Below are 23,970 nucleotides of genomic sequence, written 5' to 3' on the forward strand. Positions count from 1 at the left end.
GGGCTATGTCACATGCTCTTTCATGAACCATGAGTTTGCTTGGTTCAAGGCTTCCAGATGCATTTTATTCTCATTGGGCTCTTTATCAAGATAGGAGTGACTAAACAGACTTTATTTCCACTTCAAGGACGATAAAGTTCATGCTCAACCATTAGTCACATGCAATGCTTGCACACAATGGGACACTTCAGTGCTTCATCCTTAGTAGGCATTTGGCTATTCTTGAGTAAGAGGAGTTTGAATTATCTTCAATGTACAAGTGCAAACCCTCATTAAATGAAACTATGCGCCTCATTTGATACCAATCTACAAGTTTATGTTCCAAAACATTTGGTCTACTTTGGGTCTTTCAGCACTAACTATGTTACTTGGAGAGTGAAACTGGAGCCTAGGTGGAGACCTGCTTAGGAAACTTTGCCACCGATTGACCCCTTCTTGAATTAGCTCAACTAGTAGATTCTCTCTAGAATCCGTGACCCCCCCCCCCCCCCCCCCCCCCCCCCCCCCAAGTCAACACTATCTTGAATGATAAGGATGTTGTCAATGTCCAATAGTTTTTCTCAACGTACACCTTTAGTTCAATGGGCTTGCTTTACTCCGAAATCATCCTACCATGGCTTAATTGGCAGAGTCCAATTCCCTATTTTATAATTATTTACCATAAAGCGCCATGCAAGGTAGCATTGGTTTTGGCCTAGCTTGAGGTTCCTCTTTTGAGATGAAAGTGGGATAGTAGTGTTCTTACCATATATCGAGGCGAATGGACACAACAAACTACTAACAAATCCAAAAATCATTCACAAAACCAACCTTATATAGTAAGTGGATCACTAAAAGTAATCTATGTGATTTCACAAATAAATACTTGGAAAGTTTAGTAATGAACACTAGCAACTATTTTGAATCAAAGGACATTCCCATTTTTTCACAACCTTTATCAACACAAGTGAGATGTGAAGACAATTATACCACTTGCAAGTTAGGCCACAATGACACAAAGTACATTCGTTATAATCAAAGAGCAACATTTAACTTCATCATTCAATCTATTACTCAAATCTGTGCCTTCTTCGGGAGGAAGCCCAATATTTTTTGCTTGTTGCAAGCACTTTCCTTTACCTTTGGGAGGGAGTTTCAATGAATTGAACATGAATGAGGTGCAAAAAAGTTGTATAGCAGCAAGCCCTTGATTTTTAGTAGAGAAAACCTGTCCAAGTATGAGAGCATAACGATTTGACAGATAGTGAATTGAAAATAGAACGCACGCACATTTGCCCGAATGGAAGATCCTGGTAAAAGTTTCTCCTGCATCAAGAGACCCTCACATTAAGAATCACAAATTGCAAGATGACGCTAAAAGCAGGGGAGATTTAGCAAAATACCCCTGAAATTTGTCAGGATTCCCAAAATACTCCACATATATGTATCAAAAAAATCCCAAAATGCCCTTCCATTTTTTCCCCAAAATACCCCTTGTTAATCTTGCAAGAATCTCCAGAGGCTCTTTTTTTTGCAACTTTTCATAGAAAGATTTGACTGCTTTCTTTTCAGTGGAAGATGATAGAACTGGGATTTTAGATGGTATTGTGGGCTCTTGAGATGAAATGGTTCATTATTTGTACACACAGATGCCTTTATTTCTAAGCTCATTAGCGAATTTTTTTTATAAAAACACTTACATGGAGATTTCTGTTGTCAAAAAGAATAAACGATGCAAAAATTAGAGCAATTGATCCAAATTTGGTACAAGATGGGTATTTTGGGAATTTCCATAAATTTAAGGGATTTTATTAATTTTCCCAACAGCATTTTCTGAGCAACATCAGTATATATACCTGTCACAAGAGGCTCCTTCGTATCCTTCAGGCATTGCTCCTTTGAAGACCTTTATGAAGTGCACGAGGCTACCTTCCTGCGGGACTGCTTATGGATGGTGAAACTGAAGGATGCTCAGCAACAATTCATCATACCCAATGCTTTCTCTTCCAGACACGCATGTTTGTAGGTGAGCAAGTAGCCTCTCTCCCTATTGAAATACATCCTCAGCATTATTCATCTTAAATTATCAGTTTCTTATCTAAATATTCAACATCTTAAATGTTCACCTTTGTTTCTAAGACGGGCAAGATAGGTGGTGCAATGAACTCAAAAGCATAAGAGGAAGACACATTTACTCGTCAAAAAGGGAGTGCCTAACCACACACCTCTTTCAATTTTGGAGGCTAACAAAGAAGGATCAACCGCACCCCCACGTCATTTTATCAAAAAATTGATATGGCATGAGAGAAGCACCTTCCCGGTAGGTCACCCATCCCACTACTGTTCCTGCACATGAGGTTGCCACAAATTGGTTCTAGCCATCTAGACCCCAAAAACTTCGTTAGGCACCACTTATTACAGGTCACAAGTTGCGCTTGCCCCAACAAAAAGTTCGTCAAAGTATATGCCCTGTATGACCAACCAACATATTACAAGGCTCATCCTAAAACTTTGCTAGCCCTTTATCAAACACATCTTGAGAACCATGATCCAGAAGTCCCTAAGAATAGAAAGCAAAAATTTCATCTATTTAACAGCTGCATTTGGCACTTGTATACAATCCCTTAAGACTCCAAGGAGTTGCTAATCACGCATTGTAGGCTCTTCAATACGACTCAGCATCTCTATCCATTGACAACCCACAGAGACTCCCTAGTGAAGCAAAGATACATTTATATTTTACTCGTAAGGACCAAAAACATCAGTATAGTAACCAAAATGCAAAAAACCCTTACTGCAATTTCACCCTGGAAGGTCAACGAGTTGAGGACTGATGAATCTACCAAACAAGTGGAGTGTACTCCAGAAGCCTTCGAAACCTGACGCTGACTGCAGGTCCGCCAACCAAGCCAAAGAGGTCCATACATTGTGTTGATCAGCAAAAACCTGCAGCTCTAGGAGCATCTAGGGCTCCATGCTAGGACCAAGGAGTCTCAACCTTTCCCAAAGCATCCTCCCCCCAATACAAAGACATAGACAGTCTTAAAATGGAAGCCAAAATCAATACAGTGTTAAAGAGCCTCACGCAGTAGTCTGCATCCAATCACTTGTTGTACACTAAGAAACAGGACCCCAAGTTTGTGACCGATTGACTTGTAAACCAAGGTGCAGGACTCCCAACTTTGTGACAAATATTCCAATGGTCCACTGAGGCTCCAGAGAGAGAGATACAAGAGGGGCATCAGTTGATCATCCATTTAAGTGCTTCATGTGTGCGCTACCTCAACTTTAAAACAAACGGAAATTGGAAATGAGAACATTGCCATGAACTTAAACAAGGTAATCTACAGCAAGAACTTGCGAGAGACGATGCAAAACTGAAGCTCAAGAAACCCCTCAAATCTATCAGAATTTTGACTAGTCTAGACGATGGGCATAATCGTCGCACCACAGCAATCGGTGAGATTGGGTGGCGGGAAGGCATGGTGCAGACTTTCAGCATCGCTCTGTAGCTACTTGTAAGAGAGATTAAGTGGCTACACTGATGTATGAGACATAGTCAAACATACCTGACCAATGTCAGGGTCTATTCGACCAAGAAGAAGCATCCTGCGAATGTGCGTTGCATGTAGCTGAGCTTGGTTATCAACCATGGGAACCATCACTTCAAACAATTTCTTTAAAATTTGCAGCTGTGAAGCTGCCAAATTCTCTTTCCTTCCCACTTGCTGCAATCCAGTTAAAAGACACTCATAAGCTAACAACCATTAACATCTTTTCCCACACTTAACAAACTTACATGTATATGTCTGTGGCATCCTAACTACCAAGCAAAACTTCAGCATCGTATCATAAAAAGTCTTACTGTTTTGAATAAAGCTTTTGGACCATGTTCACCAGTTCTGAGGGCACGCAGTGCTGATATAACATTGAAGATGGGCAAGATTGGATTCTGGAGATGTAATTTTGACATCTGTTGACCACAAGATTTTCGTGTTAATGGGAGGGGGGATGCTTTCCAATTCATCATTGTTATGTATACTTGACAGTGGACACCTGGTGATCACAAACAGGGAAAAAGATTTACTAGACTGACGTGCTCTATCCCCGACCCAAATCCCTGCCCCTCCAAAAAAAAAACCTACCCTTACCCAGGTACCCTTACACACTTGTAGGACTGCCATAAATAGACCTCGTGATAGTAAACTTTCGATGCCCGTTTCTGCTGTTTTCAGTTTAGTTAGTAGGAATCCACTAGGCCAATATTCCACAAAGGAAGTTTTAAGCAGGTATTTGTCAAAGTGATTACTGAATAAAATTCTTAGCAAAACCCTTGACCTTTCTATCTTTGGAAGAGGCTTTCTCAAGCAAGGGGCAGAAGCTTAATTCAGGACAAAACTGAAGCAGCATTCCTCCCACAAACTCCAGATCTCCCGCTTTCATGGGCGAATAGTAGCCACTGTAGGGCTGGTTTGCCACCCATTCTCCTTCAAACCTGCGCTTTGCAGATGGCCAGTAAAATATTCCCCAACCATCTTGTGAGTCCTTACAAAAAGCACCATGATAGTAATTCCCAGTCTTCAAATACTGCTCACATCAAGAAAAAGATTAATCAGTACATAACTCCTTAGCTGTAACTAAAAGCCCAATTATAATGAATTTAAATGAGACATACATTAAACCTATTGACTCCCTTTCAACGTTTAAAACGAAACTCATTTGCTAACTGATCAGCAGGCATCTACGTAATAATGGGATGATTGGACAGCCAAATAAATTAAGCTTGTCATGTTTCAGTAGCAGACACACTATCTCCTTTGGGCCAATGATGCATAAGAAAAAAAACAGATTACAACTCTGGCATGAATGCGTGCATACCTCTTGCTGGGCTTGATAAAGTTTTCTGAAAAGTAACTAATCAATGATACTCATTACCTGGTATGCTCTCTGGGTGAACATCTTCCCTCCTGGAGAAATATTGTTCTTTTACTTTAGCTCACTATGTCATAGTGGCTCTATCTGGCAAGGTCATTATTCTTGCAATTGCTGACTCGTTGCAGATCTGGTGAAACAATAAGATACACTCGTGGAAATGCGTGTCTTGATGGAAGAACAAAGTGTGAGTCTGATCTATGAGGCCTCTGACAAAGTCATTCCTCTCTGCCAAACTAAGGCAACTTAGATTGCAAACAGCGAGTCCAAGAAGGACTAAGTAGCCAGGAAAGGTATGTCGTTCTCAATGCCCAACGGTCGGCTAGACACAGATATAGTGGAAAAACCTTCTATTTAAGGTGGTCTATTTTCAAACAAGGCAAAGTGTGCCTGCCAAATGATTAGATATCCGCTATAAAATTCAATAAGAGTGTCACGATGCACTTATTCCATTAATGATGTCTACCTTTTAAATAACATAAAGTATGTGTGCCCCATGATAAATACCTGCTGCCATATCTTATAGGAGTGCATCATCATTGTCAAGTTTTATAGGAGTGTCATGATGCACTTAGTATAGGAGACCCTGGCATACACAAAACTTCAGCCTTGGTGAGCTGGTCTTTTTATTGGTCGCACATGAAAGCGATAAGTGAGAGTAAGCGGAATGCTATCTTAATAAGGCTGGATGTCCAAAACACGTAGACCTCTTACATCCATTGCAGATCACGGATCAAAAATGGATGAACATTTTTTATGGACTTCGTTATTGGATTACCTCATATGAGTAGAGGTCATAATGTCATTTGGGTCATTTTCAGCAGTCTCACTAAAATGACATTTTCATCTCATGGTTCAAAATTCACATTAGACTTGTTCATAGGTTCAAGACTAGTATTTCACCCCGGTTTGACATTTCACATCAAAGGTATCCAGATGTACCAATGAAATGGCACTTAGAGAGAATTTTGCGGTCATTCATCTCACCAAACTCATTCAAATAAACACGTCCGTCATGACAAAACATTGAAAGAGTTTGCATGACAATGTCCGCACAAAGTAGTGACAAGCTTGGACACGCAAGCGAGAAATCAATAGCAACACACGAACAAAAACTATAACAACTGCACTTGAAGAGAGAAATGAAATGAAATGTTATATTAAACGTCTTCAAGGGCCAAAATTACCTATGAGATCAAACTGATACAATCTTGCTGGATCTAATATAATGTCTGGGTACAAAAATGAAAATAAAGTAAAAACTAAGATCATCATCATCATCATCAATGCCCGAGGATGCCTGGCATCGGGCGTTGTCCGAGCATGTATTGTATTCATCGCTGAAGAGCATCATCAATGTTTACCTCTGTAAATAGTCGTGTTGGACGTCTCCCATGTCGTGCTAGAATAGTCTTGATCCTCTGGTGGAGCCTCCGTCGATGTTGTGGACGTCCTCGTAGACGTGGCCGTCTAGCTCTCCCGAGCTCAATGGCTTTATCAACTAATACACCTCTAGTATAGGTGGACTCTGAACTCTGCTATAAAGCTTGCTCATCTGACGTCCGAGTTTCTACTCTAAAGAAGTCAGTGATCTCCCTCAGTGAATGTGTCACGAGGACGTCGCAACTACTAACCTTAGCTGTTGGTTTCTTTCTGATGATTTTTATTTAATTTTTGAGTCACTCGTTTTGGGGCCATCATATCACGAAAGATAAAAAGAAATCTTCGTCGTGAAAAGCAGAGTTATGGCTTCCTTGCTTGCCGAAAAGATTGTAAAAGAGAGAGAAAGCGAACTCAACAATCCGAGGAACAACACGATGGTGGTAGAGATGGAGATGGGTTGAGGGTGAGAGGTTGAGGGAGAGAAGGTAACTCGGGCGTTATGGCAAGAGAGCTTCCGCTTCCGAGAACTTCTGTGTGTATATTGAAAGTGAAGGGAAAGGGATCTTTATATAAGCTCTCAAGGTCAAAATCAAAAGCTAAGAATAGTGAAAAGCAGAGAGATAAATTCACGAGCATTCGCATCTATATTGAATAAATAAATATATATATATATATAATAATAATAATAATAATTTTGTGCGGACACGGATCTCGATGCGTGATTTGAGTCTCTAAGTTTAGGAGAAGCTTGGTTTTCAACAAAAGAAGCTCTAAACTTGACTTACTTCTCTTTCTTCTCTCTCTTCTCTAAAAATACTCCTTCATTCCTAAAAGTACTCCTCCTACTTCGCTTCTAAAAATACTCCTCCTTTCCTAAAATTACTCTCTTTCCGAAAATTACTCCTTTTTTGAGGGTCAAGTCTTATCTTTAAATATAGTCTTGAGGATCAAGTTTCCCATCAACCTATTGTTTCCAAGTGAATAAAGGTCATAATTAATAGTTCCAGTGTCCCATTTACAATCCGATCGTTCCGTTAGAACGCTCTAAGATTTAGCAAAATGCGGACTTCAAACATTTTTGCAAGGTAAATGAAATAGTTTTTATTGAAAAATGTTGGACACGTTATACCTCTCGCGCACCTCTCTCCCCTTTTTAATACAAAACCGTGATGCCTCTCTCGAGGGCTACTCATATGTATGTCCAGTCATGTGGGTTCATGCGCGTATGCCGAGGCAAGAGCCTCTTGTCCAGGTACTGGATTAGCTAATAACTAATCCCCCCAGGTACATGTGAAATCGTAGAGATTTCTCGTGAGAAATCTCGTCCGATTCAGAGGGCAAGTAGCCCAACAGGTGTGGGAGTACAAGGGCTCGCTACGGATGCGTTCGGCTCACGAAACGAAGCCCAAAACAAGAAATTACTGCCTGCTGTGTAGATTTGTAGGTTTAGGGTTTCAGCCCTAATCGGTCTCTAATACCCCCAGGAGGTCCGGGGAAGCGAGGGGATCATTAAATAGGTGATTTGGCGCAATTTCAAGGCAGAAAACAGAGAATTCAGCGTGCTGCAGATCCTTGCCAGGTTCTGTAAAGTGTCCGTATGCGCCGGGAAAGTCATTCATTGTGTGAGGATTTTGTCTGTGAGGTTTCCTAGCACAGTTATGCTGCCGAAATAGAGCCAGAACAGGTCTTTTTCAGCGCGGATTATGCGGGACAGCTCATAGGAAATCGCAAGTTTTATTCCCTTTTTGATAAGAATAAAGAAATACCGAAAAGGGCGCCAATCTTTGGGGCCAACAGGTTGTCTGCGTTTGCTTGGAGCGCTCTAGCTTCCAAGCCGTGTGTTCGAAGTGTTAATTCCTATTACAAGTTTTATTTGCAAAGTTTCTCTCTGTCCTAGAGTCTAAAGTAAAGTTTCGGGTGAAAGCCAAACCCTACTGCCCTACGGGCCGATTTCATGGTTCCGTCGCCAAGAAAGAACCACTTTTTCCTCAAGAAGTGAGCCTCAGTTGGTTTTTGGTGAAGACACGAGTATAGAAATGCGGGATTACAATATGGCCGACAAAGGGAAAGGCATTATGGAAGAGGGTTTTTCTTCGCAGGACAGGCAGGTAAATCCTACAGTATTTGAGGTTGGCGAGAGTTTTAGGCCACCCCTATCTGTACTTTTTGTTGATGTGAATGCTCCACTAGTGCAGGGCTTTATGACTGGGCAACTTGAAGATGATGCATTCAGAACTCAGTTGGTTGCCGTTGTGAATGTTTTCACTCAACTGGTGTAGAACCCAAGGTTTATGGAGTTTTTGCAAGGTCACCAGTGCCACAGCAGACAAGGCAACTCACACAGCCAGTAGAGCCCGTTGAGGCTCAAGCCCAGGTCCTTCATGCGTCCCAACAAGACAGGGAGCACTCGTACGTTGCGGAGTCTATTGGGGCTCCTAGGCAGGTTTCTTCCGTCCATAAACAGGTGGTTAGGACGCCGATTCCATAGGTTTTTCCAGATCAGCTTGCCACCTTTCAGAGTCCACATGTTGCATTAAATGGACAAGGAACAGTTTCCAGGCCGTGCATCAGGTTTTTCCACCACCCACGATACATCCTCGCTATTTCGGGGTGGATCTGTGTTCCAAAGTATGGCTGGTTATGCGCCTGGAAACCAATAATATATGCCAGGAACAGTCTTTGGGGGTATGCAAGGCATGATGCCGAACCCCATGTATGGTAATATTGGCATGCAACAAGGGTTTCAGTGCAATCAAGGCCAGTTTGGGATGCCACAGGGCAATTTTGGCATGGCTGGTTTTTCTGGACAGCAGCCAGATGTCGCACCAACGACTCCAAATGTCAATGGCCAAGGCCCATGTTGCAGACACTTCCTACAACAATTTGGGAGTATTGGAAAAGCAGTGGTTTCGAGGAAAAGATGAAGGCCGCTGCAGACCTCCCTACAAGGTTAGTGCGGCTCAGCAAAAAGAGATTATGAGCCAGGTTGAGGAGCTTTTAGAGAAGGGGCTGATTCAGCCTAGTTCTTCGCCTTTTTGCTCCCGAGTGCTCCTAGTGCAGAAGAAGGATGGCTCTTGGCGCATGTGTATTGACGACCGTGCATTGAATAAGAATACCATCAAGAAGCAGGTTTCCTATTACAAGGATTGATGATATTCTTGACCGTTTAGAGGGTAGTGAAATTTTTAGCGAAATAGACCTTAAGAGCGCGTACCATCAAATTCGTATAAGGCCAGAGGATGTGCACAAGACTGCGTTTAGGACAACGTTTGGTTTCTATGAGTTTTTAGTGATGCCATTTGGTCTTACAAATGCTCTTGCTACGTTCAATAGGATGACGGACTGGATTTTCCGCTCACATTAAAAGTTTGTTGGCACATTCTTTGATGACATAATAGTCTATTTGAAGAATGAAGAGGAGCATAGGCGTCACTTGACCATTGTGTTCGAAGAGCTGCGTAGTCATAGGTTACTTGTCAATCCTAAGAAAAGTGAATTCTTATTGGAAGAGATCCACTTTCTTGGCCACATAGTGTCAAAGGATGGTGTTCAAATGGATCCCGCTAAGGTTCAAGCCATCAAGACATGGCCCGATTTAAAGACCGTGCACGATGTCCGAAGCTTCTTGGGATTGTGCTTGTAGTGGAGATAATGTGTCATGCCCTCTATAGTGGGTGCTCCTCAGTGCAATGTGCGTGATATCTCACTCCACAGAATGCAAACACAGAAGACAAAGAACAACAGAGCAACAACACTACGACTCAGGAGAACCTAAACATAAACAACATGAACATTGACAAACTCAAAGAAACCGATACAGACTCTGGCATGGCAGCACACTCAGCTCCAGCCCAGATCTCATAGGTACAGTTGGGGTGTCGAGGCTCAAATGTGCAGGGATGGTGCAGACGTGCTGTGTACAACTCTAGATGATAGAATGAGAGACTCTAGATAACTCACCACACAAAGTAGATAAAAACCCTAAACAGCTGTAGATATATACAAACATGAAGAGCCACCAACGGCTGTAAAATATCCACTCCAGCTAAGCCTATCTCTGAACTGTGAGGTGGTGCACTAGCCACGGTGTCGACTGAACGACCACCCATATCCCTGCCACGAGTCACAGTCACCAACCAGTGTGAAACCCGGGCCAACTGTGACTAACGGCTTGTCGCGTGCCCGTGACAATGTAGCCCTGTTACAGGTTTCCCACCACAAAACCACTCACCGTCTCGGTGAGAAAACAACTGAAACTGCAATAATAAATTACTATTGTACTGCCATGGTAAAAAGACGGTCATGCTGTCATCCCAGAGAAAGAGTAGTCGCCACAGCCGCACCCGAAGGATCAGTCTCTGGAGGTGGAGCCATCAAATCAATGGTGAAACTTCGCTGCTAGACTAGAGGCTGCTGGGCTCTGCTGTCCATAACCTGGCCGCCTGTGAAAGGAGCCGCCACCTGCTGCAGGGCAGAGGGTAGCACCTGTCCGGTAGTGTACTGAAGACGTCAAGTGACACAGCCATGGCGGTGTGCACCAGCAACACCGTTGCAGCAAGAAACGTTGTAGTACTGAACTGGAGGCTGTGTGTAGAGTCCCATAAATTGCTGAAGAATTGCAGTATGCATTGGTGGCCCGGATCCAGTCCATCCAAACCCCACGTCAACCGGAGCCTGAGCCTGAGCCTGAGTCTGACCTGTTGCTGCAGTCTGCATTGTTGGCCCTGATCCAATCCATCCAAACCCCACGCCAATCGAACCTGAGACTGGGTGGACCTATCTCGAAATCCTTGTACTTGTGCTTTAAGGTCTTCAATGATGTCTGACTTTATTTTCAAAGCTTGTTGCAATGCGAAAATCGTAGCATCCTGATCCGAGGTGGCACTCTCGGCGACCTTCAGAGATCCCTCCATAGCTGCGTATAAGGCAGAGTGGCATTGGTGCGTGGCAGCTAACTTTTTGCTCCAAGCTCTATGGTGGCGATAGCATTCCTGGAGTCCTGTAATATTTTCTCCGAAAGGTATAGCAGAGAAGTAGAGTCGGTCACCCCTGAAGATGATACTGGAGGACTCTGAAGTGGCACAGCTGGCTCGCTAGGAGTAGATACCACTGGTGGAGTGGGAGCTGAGATGGTTGCCACAGGTGGAGTCAGTGATATATTGGCGTTAGTATGGGTGAATATTGGGGAAGAAGGGAGAGGAATCTCCGAGGGAGAAGCCACCGACTTGTCATGAAGTTTGGAAGTAGACACTGGCCCAGTAGAGAGAGGGGTGGAAGCAGACAGAGAGCGCCGCGGAAGATGTGTCACCTTAGTCTGTTGGCTCTCAGATATTGGCAAAGAGAGTAGAGACTCTGCTGTATCTTTCGCCACCTTTGCTTTGATCTTCTTTTTCTTCGTGATTTTAGGATCAACCTGAATGTTTAAAGATTTCCTTTTCCCTTGCACACTTCGTGTATCCTCATCCACTTCGTCAGGTGTAACATGTATATTTATGACCCACGTCAAGAGAGGTGCTACGAAACATTTGAAGGTGAACTACACAGACCTCACCTGGGCCCAAAACCTTTTGGCCCTAGACTGTAATGATGAAAAAAGAATCTGGTGGAATCCACATGGTTGGATGTGGATCAAACAGTAAAGGCCGTCCCAATGTGAAAATGTAGTGGGCAGTTCACATTTTCCCTTATCTTCTTTGGCATCTCTAGCCAAAAAGTAGTATCTAAAGAGCTCTTTGTTTCTTTCGTGATCTGGGTGATCCGTACTGAGCATCTCCTAACATGCCTGAATTGTAGCATCCTTGGAAAGTTGAGAGAAGGTTCGGGTAGTGTTGCTAAATTGGCTTTATCTTATAGAAAAATAATTCTAAATGAATTATTGGATTTATAAGTGAGAGGGTTTTCTCGCTTGGAACACCAAGGAAAAAATAATTCTAAATGAATTATTGGAATTTTAAGTGAGAGGGCTTTTCTCACTGGAGACATCCGAGTACAAAGTATTCCTAGTGCGTCATTTAAAGTAATGACGGGAACACTGAGAACGAGAATATCTGTAAGGCCACCAGGAACGGGTACTTCTGATGCGTCACATCGGATGGGTGACAGGGAGCATCGGAAAGAAGTATCCGACCATCCGGGAACGGACATCTCTGATGCGTCATAGGATGGGTGACATAGAGCATCGTGAAGGAGATTGTACCGTAAGTTCGGTAGGAAAGGACTAGGTGATGGGTATTCTTGATGCGTCACAAGGTGGGTGACGGGTGCATCGGAAAGGGAATATCCATAGTCGGGAGGAAATTCCGAACTGTGTTAGAATTGTGCACAAGGAAAGCACTTGAATGAAGATGGGTTCAGAGGAAACTTTGAGGAAAAACAGATGCTTTTTGAGAAAGCGGGATTGCTTTTCGGGAAAGCAAATGCTTTCCCGCGAGGAAGTCTATGTCTGCATTGCAACTGTGCATGTGATTGCATCCAGGGACGCCTGGGAAGTGCTGTGAAAGCATTGTTTTTAACTTAAGGTTTTATTGAGTTTTTGGGCAGGTTCAGACTATTTTTTAAAATACGCGAGCCGTCCACTTAATAAGTGGGCAGCCATCTGATAAATAAGACAACAGATCAGCCAGCGTTTTCTCTCTCTCTTTTTCTGGCAGAACAGAAAAAAAAAATGGAAAAAAAAATAATAATTAAAATAATAAAAAAACGGCCGTGATCTCTACGCGAGCAGCTATTCGTGCCCGTGGCTAGGAGCTATATAAGCATCACATGCCCTCACTCAGAGAGGAAGACCAATCTTTGCAAGAAGAAGATGTTGTTGCAGATTTAAGCCGTAAAGAAGACGTTGCCGGTGATGCCCATGGCTGCCCCAAATGTACCAGATGTCGCCAAGACTCAGTGCGCAAGTTCCCTCGCAAAGAAGTGCCTACGGAGCGTGTTTCCATCGCGACAAGCTTCTGTTTTTCTTTGTTTTCAATCCATAAACATCGTAGACGGGACTGATTTACGAGAAGGAACCCGAGAACACACCTCTTTTGTGTGTAGGATTGGAAGAGAGGAATTTTCTATGTAGAGATCTCTTCCGGGGAATTGCTTTTCGAGAATCGAGTTGCGTTTCGAGCGTCGAGACTTTGAAGGTAACGATTTTCATGTTATGATCTTTGAGTATTTGATTGCAAGTGTACTTCCTCTTCGTGAGGGAGTAGGAGCAGAGGAAGGCATGAGCCTCTGCAGGAGAAAAGCGCTCTGAGGAACTAGAGCCAGATCAGCCCAAGGGTTTCGTACCCGAGTTTGGGAAGTAGATCCACGGATCAGAGAGAGGTAGTCTCTGAAGTTGTGATCCGGAAGTTGGGATTCCCAAGTAAGGACTTCGTGTCCGGGAAAGCAGAGTTGTTCTGCAGGAAGAGGACTCTGGAAACAGAGTTAGAAAAGAGTTGCAGGGATGTCATGCCCTGAGTCTGGAAGGTGGGATCCAGAGGCGAGAACCTTGATTCTCGAGGAATTGGAATTAGGAACGGAAGTTCCTTGGAATAGGGTTTTGCCCTAGGAATCGGAAGCTGAGGCTTCCGGGAACCATCAAGTCTTATTCTAGAACGAACGTGGCAATACGTTCGGTTCAAGTGCTTGTGTAGACTTCTCCTCAGTAATAAAGATACTATTACGAGGGGGGGACCAGCCCATCTTCTGGTCCCCAGTACTGTGTCGATCTTTTCACTCTATCTCTCTCTCTCTCTCTATCTATTTCTCTCTATATCCTCTGGCTTCAATATTAAGTGATAAATTTTATTTATCCGAGTATATTTTATATTGCTATGCGCTCCCGTTTGTGACAGGTAGCAGGCTTCACAGATGGAAAAGTGGTCATACCCATAGCATGGCCTAGCCGTGTAGCAGTGAGTTTGTGGCCCTTGACCTTGGAAAATTGTTCAAAAGATCATATACCATCTCAACAGGAACAGTAGTTCGTAGATCGCCATCAGCCAGTGTTGTGAGACCCAAAGTCTGTAGCTGGGCCTTGGAGAGGATTTCGCTTAGAGATGGTCGAGGCGCTATAGATAAACAGCCAAAGAGAATGATGTGCGATTTTTAGATGTAGCTGGCCGATTGATCTCATGACTGATGATTTAATGATTGCGTTTCTTTTTACCTGCTACTTTCATATTTGTTTCTTTGGAAGCGTCCCATTCAAAGGTAGCTTCACAATCCGGCTTCGAGTTTGGCGAGGCTTTGTAACTTTCGCCGCTGGGATTACTAGAAGTGAAGTCATCCAGATCATGGCAACTAGTTTCTACGTCATCCTCCTCCTCAGCAGAACTCAACGGTTGCAATGGTGGCTTATTTATTAATCCTGCCTTTCTGGAATGTTTGCTGCTACCCGCCATGGGAATTGTAAAACTTCTGACGTAGTAACTGATGTGTATAGGCCACACGCTCACTGACTGAGGTTGTTCCCAAATTCAAAAGCACAGAAAAACGTTCATACACTCAAAAGCTAAAAAGAAGTTAGTCCTCAATTGCATACATGTTTGTACAGTACAGATCCACAATCCACAATTGCATACATATTATCAATTCTGCAATTTTTCTATGCATGCATACAGATTGGCAACTCCTCAATTTCAATTTCACCCTCTAGATAATTGTCTATATTTATCGCAGCGGAAGGAGCCGAAGCGGAAGAAGCCGAAGGGAGGGCAGAGCGAGCGAATTGGGTAGAGAGGCGAGAGATGGTTGTAATTAGGGTTGCTTTGGAGGGAAAGTGGATTCTTTAGGTAGCGGCGAATAAAGAAGGGTAATGGAAGAATTTGGAAAGGGGCAATTTGAAGGAAAGGCGAAAATTGAAGGGGTAGGGGTCAAATTGGGGTTGACGAATTGGGAAGGGCAAGGGGACGAATTGCGAAGGGGGAAGGGGCGAATTAGGGAAGGCTGGGTTGTGAAGGGCAGGGGCGGATTGGGTAAGGGGAGGGGCAAGTTGGGGATAGGGGACGAAACTGGGAAGGGGGAGGGGCGAGTGGGGGAGGGGGACGAACTGGGAAGGGGTGGAATGGGTAAGGGGAGGGGCAAGTTGGGGATAGGAAACGAAACTGGAAAGGGGGAGGGGCGAGTTGGGGAGGGGGACGAGTTGTGAGGGGGGGGCCGAGTTGTGAGGGGGACGAATTGGGAAGGGGGGCAAGTTTGGGGGGGGGGGGGGGGGGGGGGGGGGGGGGGGGGGGGGAATGGGCGAATTGGGAGTAGGTTCTCATGTGGGTAGGGAGGGCAAGGGGATTGAAGGGCAAGCCGGGTTATGTAGGGGCAAAGGGATTATTTGCTAGATAGGGGAGGTAGGGGGCTTGAAAATTGTGTTGGGACCCTTTGGCTGGAAGAGATTTGCAACTAAAGATATGGAGACTCATGCATCCAACAGCTCCAATAGCTTTACAGATTACACTGTAAGGATTACACACCAATAGAAGAATGCTTTATGAAAGTATATCATGAAGTAGACATAGCAGAGTGATTTAAAAAAAAAAAAAAAAACTGAATCAGAAGATAGACATAGGTCGGAAGAACAATGTTTAAGGTGAGCAATCCATGGAAAAACTGGAACATAGTCGAAAAGAACAGCGTTGAGGGTGAGGAAGGACTCTGAGAAGGCAAGTTAAAGATGTGAGCTGAATAGGTAGGACACACAACTAGTGGGGACACAATGGAGGACACCTTAGAAGAAGAGACGACGACTTAAGGCTTATGGTGACTTAAGGCTTATGGTGAAGGGTAGTAGCATTTAATCCTAGAGCCATTTACCAACGGCAAGGAAATACCTTCCAGAGTCACTAACTGTACTGCCTCGTGTGGTAGAATTTCTTGTACTATGAATGGTCCTTGCCAAGCGGGGACCAACTTCTTTGCTTTTTTCTGATATCTAGCTTGGTACAACAACACTAGTGGTCCTGTCATTATTTTTGGCTTGTGAAGATGGCGATCATGCCATGCCTTGCGATGAAGCTGCTCTACTTCAAGAGCCTGAGAAGCCAAACGGCGGATTTCTTCCAATAGGTTGAGACGAGATAGAGAGGCAGACCCCAAACCCCCATTGGCACGCAGACTGCCAACTCGCGGAGATCCAGAGTTGAATTTGAAGGGTGCTATTGCTTCCAAACCGAAGGCTAACTCAAATGGGGTGTGATTGGGTTGTAGCTTTGGAGAAAATGCAATATGCCCAAAGGGTGCCGTGGATAGCTTGAGCCCAAGACGCCGGATGGAGATGACATGCTTTCCGTAGAAGGGCTATCAGAACCTTGTTGGTGCTCTCGGCCTGCCCTTTTGCTCTAGGTAATAAGAGAAAGACTTACGATGAAAAATCTTATAGTTGGCGAGCAAGGTTGAAACCATTTCGTTAACAAAGTGACTGCCCCTATCACTAGTGATCTCTAGGGGACATCCAAACCTGCACAAAACATTTTCATACAAGAACTTGGCTATAGTATTGCTAGTGCAATCAGTTATCGCCAGTACGTCAGCCCACTTGGTTGCATAATCTATAGCCACCAGTAGATATTTTCGGTTACCTGGTTGGGCCGGAGGAGCAATTGGACCCACAAAATCCATGCCCCATCGCTCAAAGGGCAGCCATAACATAGAGACTTGCAGAGGACGGTTGGACTGCTTGCTTGGTTTAGGTCCACAATGCTGACACACATCACATACTTTCACATAGGCAATTGCATCCCGAAAAACATAGGGCCACCATAGACCACTCTGTAGAATCTTCTGGGCGGTGATGTGACCAGGTAATGGCCACCAGTGGGACCACTGTGGGCATCTTCGAGAATATTCTCAACCTCATGAGGAGAGACACACCGTCTCAGAACACCATCTCGTCCTGACTTGTAGATCTGGCCTCCAATCAAAGTGAATGGCCTAGACTTTAAAAGCAATCTTCTTTTCTGTAGTGGAGACGCATTCTCAGGGTATAGACCAGTAGATAGCAAATGCAAGACATCGCCGTACCATTCCGGAGTGGTATCCACCTTAGAGAGATTGCTATCCGGAAAGTCATATGCAACCCCTGTGCTTCTTCACCTGTGTGAATGCGAGAGAGGTGGTCAGCAAGAACATGATGTTTGCCGGGTTTGAGTACCACTTCGAAATCAAACAAGAGTAGCCATCGCCATACTCGACCTGCAACTTGCGGCTTATTAAGCAGATAGCGCAGGGCATGGTGATCAGTAATAGTTGTGAAGTGGACCCCTAATAAATAATGGCGAAATTTTTGTAAGGCATGCACAATAGCCAAACCTTTCCTTTTTGTGGTGCTATAGTTGCGCTCTGCTTTGGTGAGCAGGCGACTTGCATAGTAAACAGGGCGATCCAAGTTGTACTCCTTACTATGCTGAATCAGCACAGCACCCACAGCCAATTGACTGGCATCACTATGCACATGAAAAGGAAGAGACCAATCAGGAGCCACTAGAATAGGTGCTTCAGTGAGGCGTTTTTTGAGATATGCAAATGCTTCAGCTTCAGGTTTGGACCATTGGAAGGGTACAGTAACACTAGTGAGTCAGGTAAGTGGTTGAGCCACCTGTGCATACATGCATATAAACCTGCGATGATACCCTGTATGGCCTACAAAGCTCTGAACACCTTTAGGGTTGATTGGAGGCGGTAACTTCAAGATTGTTACTATCTTCTTTAGGTCTGGCGCTAAACCTTTAGCAGACACTACATGGCCTAGAAGTGTACCTTCAGTGACCAAAAAATGACATTTGTTCGGATTGAGCTTCAGGCGTGCCTCTCTGCACCTGAGAAAGACACAGAGAGCTGAGCGAGGTGCTCCTCTAGATTCTCCACTGGGGTTGACACTGAGCACCCGAGAAGGTTGAAAAATTGTCTACGTAAGCAAGGACAGAATATGAGATATATTGTGCGATTGAAGAAAGGTGGAGCATTTTTCAACCCAAACGACATTCTAGTGTAAATAAAAATACCCCAGCGAGTAACGAAAGCTGTTTTAATCTGATCCCTTGGATGGATGCCCAACTGATTGTATCCACTGAACCCATCCATGAAATTGTACAATACATGCCGTGCTACATCTTCTAGCACACGCTCAGTGAAAAGTGTGGGAAAACCATCTAGGATAGTTACCTTGTTCAGAACACGGTAATCTACGCACACACGGATTTTATTGGACTGCTTCTTAGGCGCTATCACCATGGGTGATAACCACTCAGAGTGCTCCATAGGTATAATGATCCCTGCCTGTTGCATTTTTTCTAGCTCTGACTTGACAGCTTCTGCATACTTTGGGTTGAGCTTATAAGCTCGGCCTTTGACAGGCTTAGTCCCTTCAACCAGAGGGATAGTATGGACACCCAATTCTGGTGGGATCCCTTCCAAATCCTTGTAGGACCAAGCAAAAACATCTTTAAAAGAGTGCATGAAAGAGACTACCTGATCGAGTAGCGCGGGATTCTCCAATAACCAAGCTGCTAAGAGGATGTCCTGAGGGTTGTCAGGGTCGCCTAGGTTGACTTCTTTGACCGGGTCAAGAGGGGTAGCTGGAGAGGGCGCCTCAGAAGATGAAGAGTGAGCTGCCTCTTGGAGCTTCGAGACATCATGGGCTGGTGTTTGATCGATTGGAAACTCTGCATACTCCTCTTGTAACCATCCTGGTGGAAGCTCATTGAAGGGTAGGTCTTCAGACACAGTAGAGTGCTTTTGAGTGGGCGGGGCGTCAGACCCGGCGGGGGATCTTAAAGGAAGAGGTGGAACGTTGGTGAACTCATGCAGAGGAGATTTCTTTCCCCTTTGGTGGTGTGTTATAGGTTCACCAAGGCCGACGACTTCCATCAGAGAAACACTTGAATCATGGTCATCAGAGACTAACACACTTGCTTCTGGGACTGGCACACTTTCTGTTGTACGACTTGGGTCACTAGTGTCAGCCTGAGGATCCAAGGGAGAGAGTGTATTCACAGGTGAGGCTTGAATAGAGACCACATAGCACGGCATTGATGTGGTAGCTTCCAACCACTGCAGCAGGTCTTCGTCAGACCCGTCAGGTGGGGAAGGCTGCTCGAGGTCGGCGAGGTTGGACTGTACTGACAACAAGCTGTGATGAACTACTGGATCCATACCTCCTTCGAGTCGAATTGGTTGCATGGGGGAGCCAAGAGTATGTATCCACATGGCGCCGTTTCCCCAATCATGAAGTGCCTTAGTATGCCGCAACCATGGTCTACCAATAAGCAAAGGAAATCCCCCCTCCACCTGGGGAAGACTGACCACCAGCTAAAGGTGAAGTCTTGTACCTTCAGAGGCACCTCGTCTATCATGCCCACTGGATAGACTGTCCTCTGGTTGTCCAATGTAACAGTGAATGGAGCAAGGCGAGTAGACTGCAACCCTAAAGCCAACATAGGGAACACTGGCATCAGATTGATCCCAGATCCACCATCGACTATGACGCCGGAGAATTGATGCCCAAGAATAGGTACAGAGATTGAATGACTGAGAGGGTTTCACTTCTGAGGGTTGCATCGAGCTGGAGCATATCGTAAAGGGATACTTGCTGAAATGTGTTCTTCAAGATTGCTTCCGCTGTGGGCGTAGCTTCTAATTTGGGCTTCCTCTGGAACTTTGACCTGTTCCAAGTCAGCCACTGCTTCCAAGAAGGCTCCATCACTGTCCGATAGCATAGAGACTGCCCTGCTCTGAGCACCAATGAAGGGCTCGTCAGTAGGGTCGGGTTGTGGAAGTGGAGATGGACGAGATGGACCTATTGGCAAGCTGAGACCAAGAGCTGCTCTTTGTGCCCGAGTGAGGACGCCAGCAGACTCCCCCACTTGTTGTGGCCTAACCGTATGAGTAGCAGGTGATGGTTGAGGGATGGTGTTCACTGCAATCAAGATTGATCTTCGAGAATGTGAATTCTTGTTGGTTCTAAGTTGGGACTAAAGATGAGGATGCCCTTTGCTTGGGACAATCCTTACTGTAGTGGTCCTTAGACTCCGGGCAATGATGGCAAGGAGGGGACCCTTCAGGTAAAGGACACTTGCTTTGGTAATGCCCATATTCTCCATATATGTAGCATAAGATGGGCCGATTTGATGGACGAAACGGGGGACGAGGTGGTCTTTGCTCTTGTTGCATGGAGTTGGAGGCTAATGTGTAGAAGCTCTAAGGGGCTGAGGCAGCATGGGTATAAAAATTTTGAGACGGAAAAGTACTTGACATACCTTGGACAGTAGTGGTATTGAGCAAAGGTGGCATGTAATATGGATGGCCATAGGGGGAAACCATATTGGATGTTGGTGCTAGCCCTTGTTGGAGAGAAGGACCGAGACTTTGTTGTATTTGCCGCAATCCCTTGATATAGTAGCAATCCTTGTCTTCATGTCTAGACTTTTCGTAGAAGTGGCAATAAGCACGAAGGGAACAGTCCTGTGGAGGGTGTCCTGGAGAGCGGCATGAGCTGCACCATACCATAGCCTTAGTCTCCTGCTGAGACCTAAGCTCTTCTAGCTCTCTCTTGATTTGATCCAAAGCCTCGTGATACGGGGGCTTCTCCTGTCTAAGAGAGATTGATTTCTCCTCTTGAAGAGCGCGTTGTAGTTTCAGGGCTTCAAGTTCCCTATGTAGAGAAGTCAAAGGGTCAGATGGACTCTCCAAGGGTACAGAGGTAGTCTCTACCTGAAAAGAGTTGGTAAACAGCTTCCTTGCCCCCTCTATCCTAGTAGCAACCGCAACAAACTCCTCCAAGGTGGCATCAGGTCGGAGATTCTCTCTCAGTTTTTGTTGAGAAGTCTTTGGAAGAGCCTTCTCTACCCATTTCTTCACCATGAACTCACCTGGTGGTTGAGGAAGCTTGGCGACCAGAGACTTTGTTCGGGTCAGGAGTTCTGCAAAAGTCTCTTTGGGCTGAAGCAACAGATTGGCCAACTCATCTAGAACCTTTTCTTGGAAATCGCCTGGTCTGAAAGCTTCACAAAATTGTTGTCTTAATGTAGCCCAAGTAGTAAAGTGGTTCTCTGCAAACTGACTGTACCACTTGTCTGCTAATCCATCCAAGGTAGATCGGAAGAGTACTAAGTAGGCATCTTCTCAGTTGAGGCCACGACCTCTGCAGAGAGAAACAAACCTCCGGGCATGGTCGTCAGCATCCTCTGTGGAGAGACCTTTGAAAGTCGGAAACTTAATATTCACCTTAGCTAGGAAACTTGTGAGCTCTTCCATGGTTGTCTGTGCAGGAGCTTGTTGCACCGAAGCTTGCTGTAATATAGTGGGTGAGAAGTTTATTGATGGGGATGACTGGGGAGGTATAGAACTGGTTGAGGGAGAAGGTAGGGTAATGGTGCTGGTGGACTTTTGCTTGGCACAAAGGGTTGACGCTGTGGTAGTACTTCAAGGGACTTAGTAGTGGGCTTTGCCGCTCTTTTGATTGCCTTGTATGTGTCATACAGTAACCACAAGCCCACCCAAGCCTTGAGCACGAAGACCTTCACTTACTGCACCAGACTCCACTAGACCAGGGCGAGTGACTAGACCTCCTGGTTAGACCTAGACAAGAGAGGACTAGGCCCTGCCTACTCTGGCTAGACCTCGACGAGAGAGGACTAGACCCAACCTACTCTGGCTAGACCTGGACGAGAGAGGACTAGACCCAGCCTACTCTGGCTAGACCAGACCTTGGATGAGAGGGACTAGACCAAGACGAGTGACTAGACTAGCTGGTCTAGTATTGAGCTGGACAGACCAAGCTGGACTAAGCTAGTCCAGACTAACACAGGCGAGAGCTTAAACGAGCTAGCTCCTCGACCTGTAGGCACAGTGGAGTGAAATTTCAATTGAGGTCCCACCGGGCGTGCCAAAAATGAGAGCATCTGTAGCGGAGATATGTGTCGTGCCCTCTATAGTGGGTGCTCCTCAATGCAATGTGCGTGATATCTCACTCCACAAAATGCAAACACAGAAGACAAAGAACAACAGAGCAACAACAGTATGACTCAGCAGAACCTGAACATGAACAGCATGAACATCGACAAACTCAAAGAAACCGATATAGACTCTGGCATGGCAGCACAGTTAGCTCCAGTCGAGATCTCATAGGTACAGTGGGGGTGTCGAGGCTCAACTGTGCAGGGATGGTGCAGATGCGCTATGTACAACTCTAGATGAGATAATGAGAGACTCTAGATAAATGACCACACAAAAGTAGATAAAAACCCCAAACAGCTGCGGATATATACAAACATGAAGAGCCACAAACAGCTGTAAAATATCCACTCCAGCTAAGCCTATCTCTGAACTATGAGGTGGTGAGCTGGCCACGGTGTCGACTGGACCACCACCCGTATCCCTGCCACGTGTCACAGTCACCGACCGTCCAGTGTGAAACACGGGCCAACTATGACTAACGGCCTGTCCCATGTCCGTGACATTGTAGCCCTGCTACAGTGCTCTTATTATAGAAGGTTTATCAGGAACTTTGCAGAGAGAGCTTCACCTCTTCACGCTTTGCAAAAGAAAGAGGTCACTTTCAGATGGACCCAAAAAGAGATTTTAGCTTTTAGTCTCTTAAAGGAAAAGTTGACTTCAGATCCAGTGATTGTTTTACCAAATCTTAGGAAGTCATTTGAGGTCCAGTGTGATGCGTGTGGCAATAGCATTGGAGCAGTGCTAATGCAAGATGGACGGGTAGTAGCTTATGAAAGCAGGTTTTGCAAGGGCCAAAGAAGACTATGCAAATCTACAAGAAAGAGCTTTTGGCCGTGATTCATGCGCTTTCTAGTTGGAAGCACTGCCTCTTAGGTGCTGATTTTGTTGTCCAGACAGACCATCACACCTTGCGATACTTCTTGACACAGTCAAAGTTGTTCGAAAAGCATATGCGATGGGCAAACATTCTTTCTATGTTCCACTTCCAGATTATGCATGTGTTAGACAAGAAGAATGTTGTGGCTGATGTGTTATCAAGAAAGCCACGAATTTCAGTTGTGTCAAGTCCTTATCATCATGAGCTTGATGACATGAAGTAGCAGCAATATGCTACAGATGGAGATTTCACAAGGAATTTTGAATAGTTGCAAGAAGGACAACGTCATGAGCACTACCTCCTTAGAGACGTTTTATGATGATGCATGGCACACTATGTGTCACTAGGCCATTGCGACATAAGGTCATGGTAGAAAGTCATGTCCCACCATATGCAAGGCATCGTGGAATTGATGCGACAGTGAAAGCGATAGAGACATTCTTTTATTGGTCTACTTTGAGGAGAGATGTGGATGCCTTTGTGCAAGCATGCGTGATTTGCCAAAAGGTCAAATTTGACCGGCAAAAGGCACCAAGGTTGGTACAGCCATTGTCGATTCCGGATAAGCCATGGGAAAGTATTGCTATGGATTTTATCTTTGATCTTCCAATAACGCCAACAGGGAATGATGGTATATAGACCATTATTTGCAGGTTAAGAAAACAAGCCCATTTCATTCTTGTCAGGAAGAATATGTGTCAATGATCGTGATCCTCGCATGACGAGTTTGTTTTTGGAGAGGATTGTTTGAGAATATGCGCAATACGCTCAAGTTCTCGTCTTTGTTTCATCCACAAACAAATGGACAGTCAGAAGAGGCTAATTCTACTATCTTGGATCTGCCGAAATGTTGTCTATCAGATAATAAGGGCAAGTGGGAATAG

The 23,970-nt window shown here is 44.9% G+C and overlaps 1 protein-coding gene and 1 pseudogene across 4 annotated transcripts in view; both read right to left on the reverse strand.

The window, feature by feature from the left end:
* Nucleotides 1–1,008: 1,008 nt before the first annotated feature.
* LOC147463309 (uncharacterized) overlaps nt 1,009–23,970 on the reverse strand; it is an 81,027-nt gene continuing 58,065 nt past the window's right edge. The window contains exons 3-7 of one of the 4 annotated variants that reach the window (XM_086528425.1): nt 4,318–4,566; nt 3,845–3,952; nt 3,549–3,707; nt 1,836–2,026; nt 1,009–1,305 (exon numbers count right to left, since the gene is read on the reverse strand). In XM_086528425.1, the coding sequence (XP_086384551.1) occupies nt 1,925–2,026; nt 3,549–3,707; nt 3,845–3,952; nt 4,318–4,566 (618 nt within the window). In that variant the 3' untranslated portion in view covers nt 1,009–1,305; nt 1,836–1,924. Of the gene's footprint in view, nt 1,306–1,835; nt 2,027–2,204; nt 2,449–3,548; nt 3,708–3,844; nt 4,036–4,130; nt 4,202–4,317; nt 4,567–23,970 lie in introns of those variants that run through there. The other 3 variants (XM_086528441.1, XM_086528433.1, XM_086528449.1) reach the window with 3 other exon arrangements.
* On the reverse strand, nt 19,794–21,507 carry LOC147463310 (uncharacterized; annotated as a pseudogene).

Source organism: Adiantum capillus-veneris, chromosome 2 (genome assembly GCF_014529385.1).
Source record: "Adiantum capillus-veneris isolate H3 chromosome 2, ASM1452938v2, whole genome shotgun sequence".
NCBI classification, from domain to species: Eukaryota; Viridiplantae; Streptophyta; class Polypodiopsida; order Polypodiales; family Pteridaceae; genus Adiantum; species Adiantum capillus-veneris.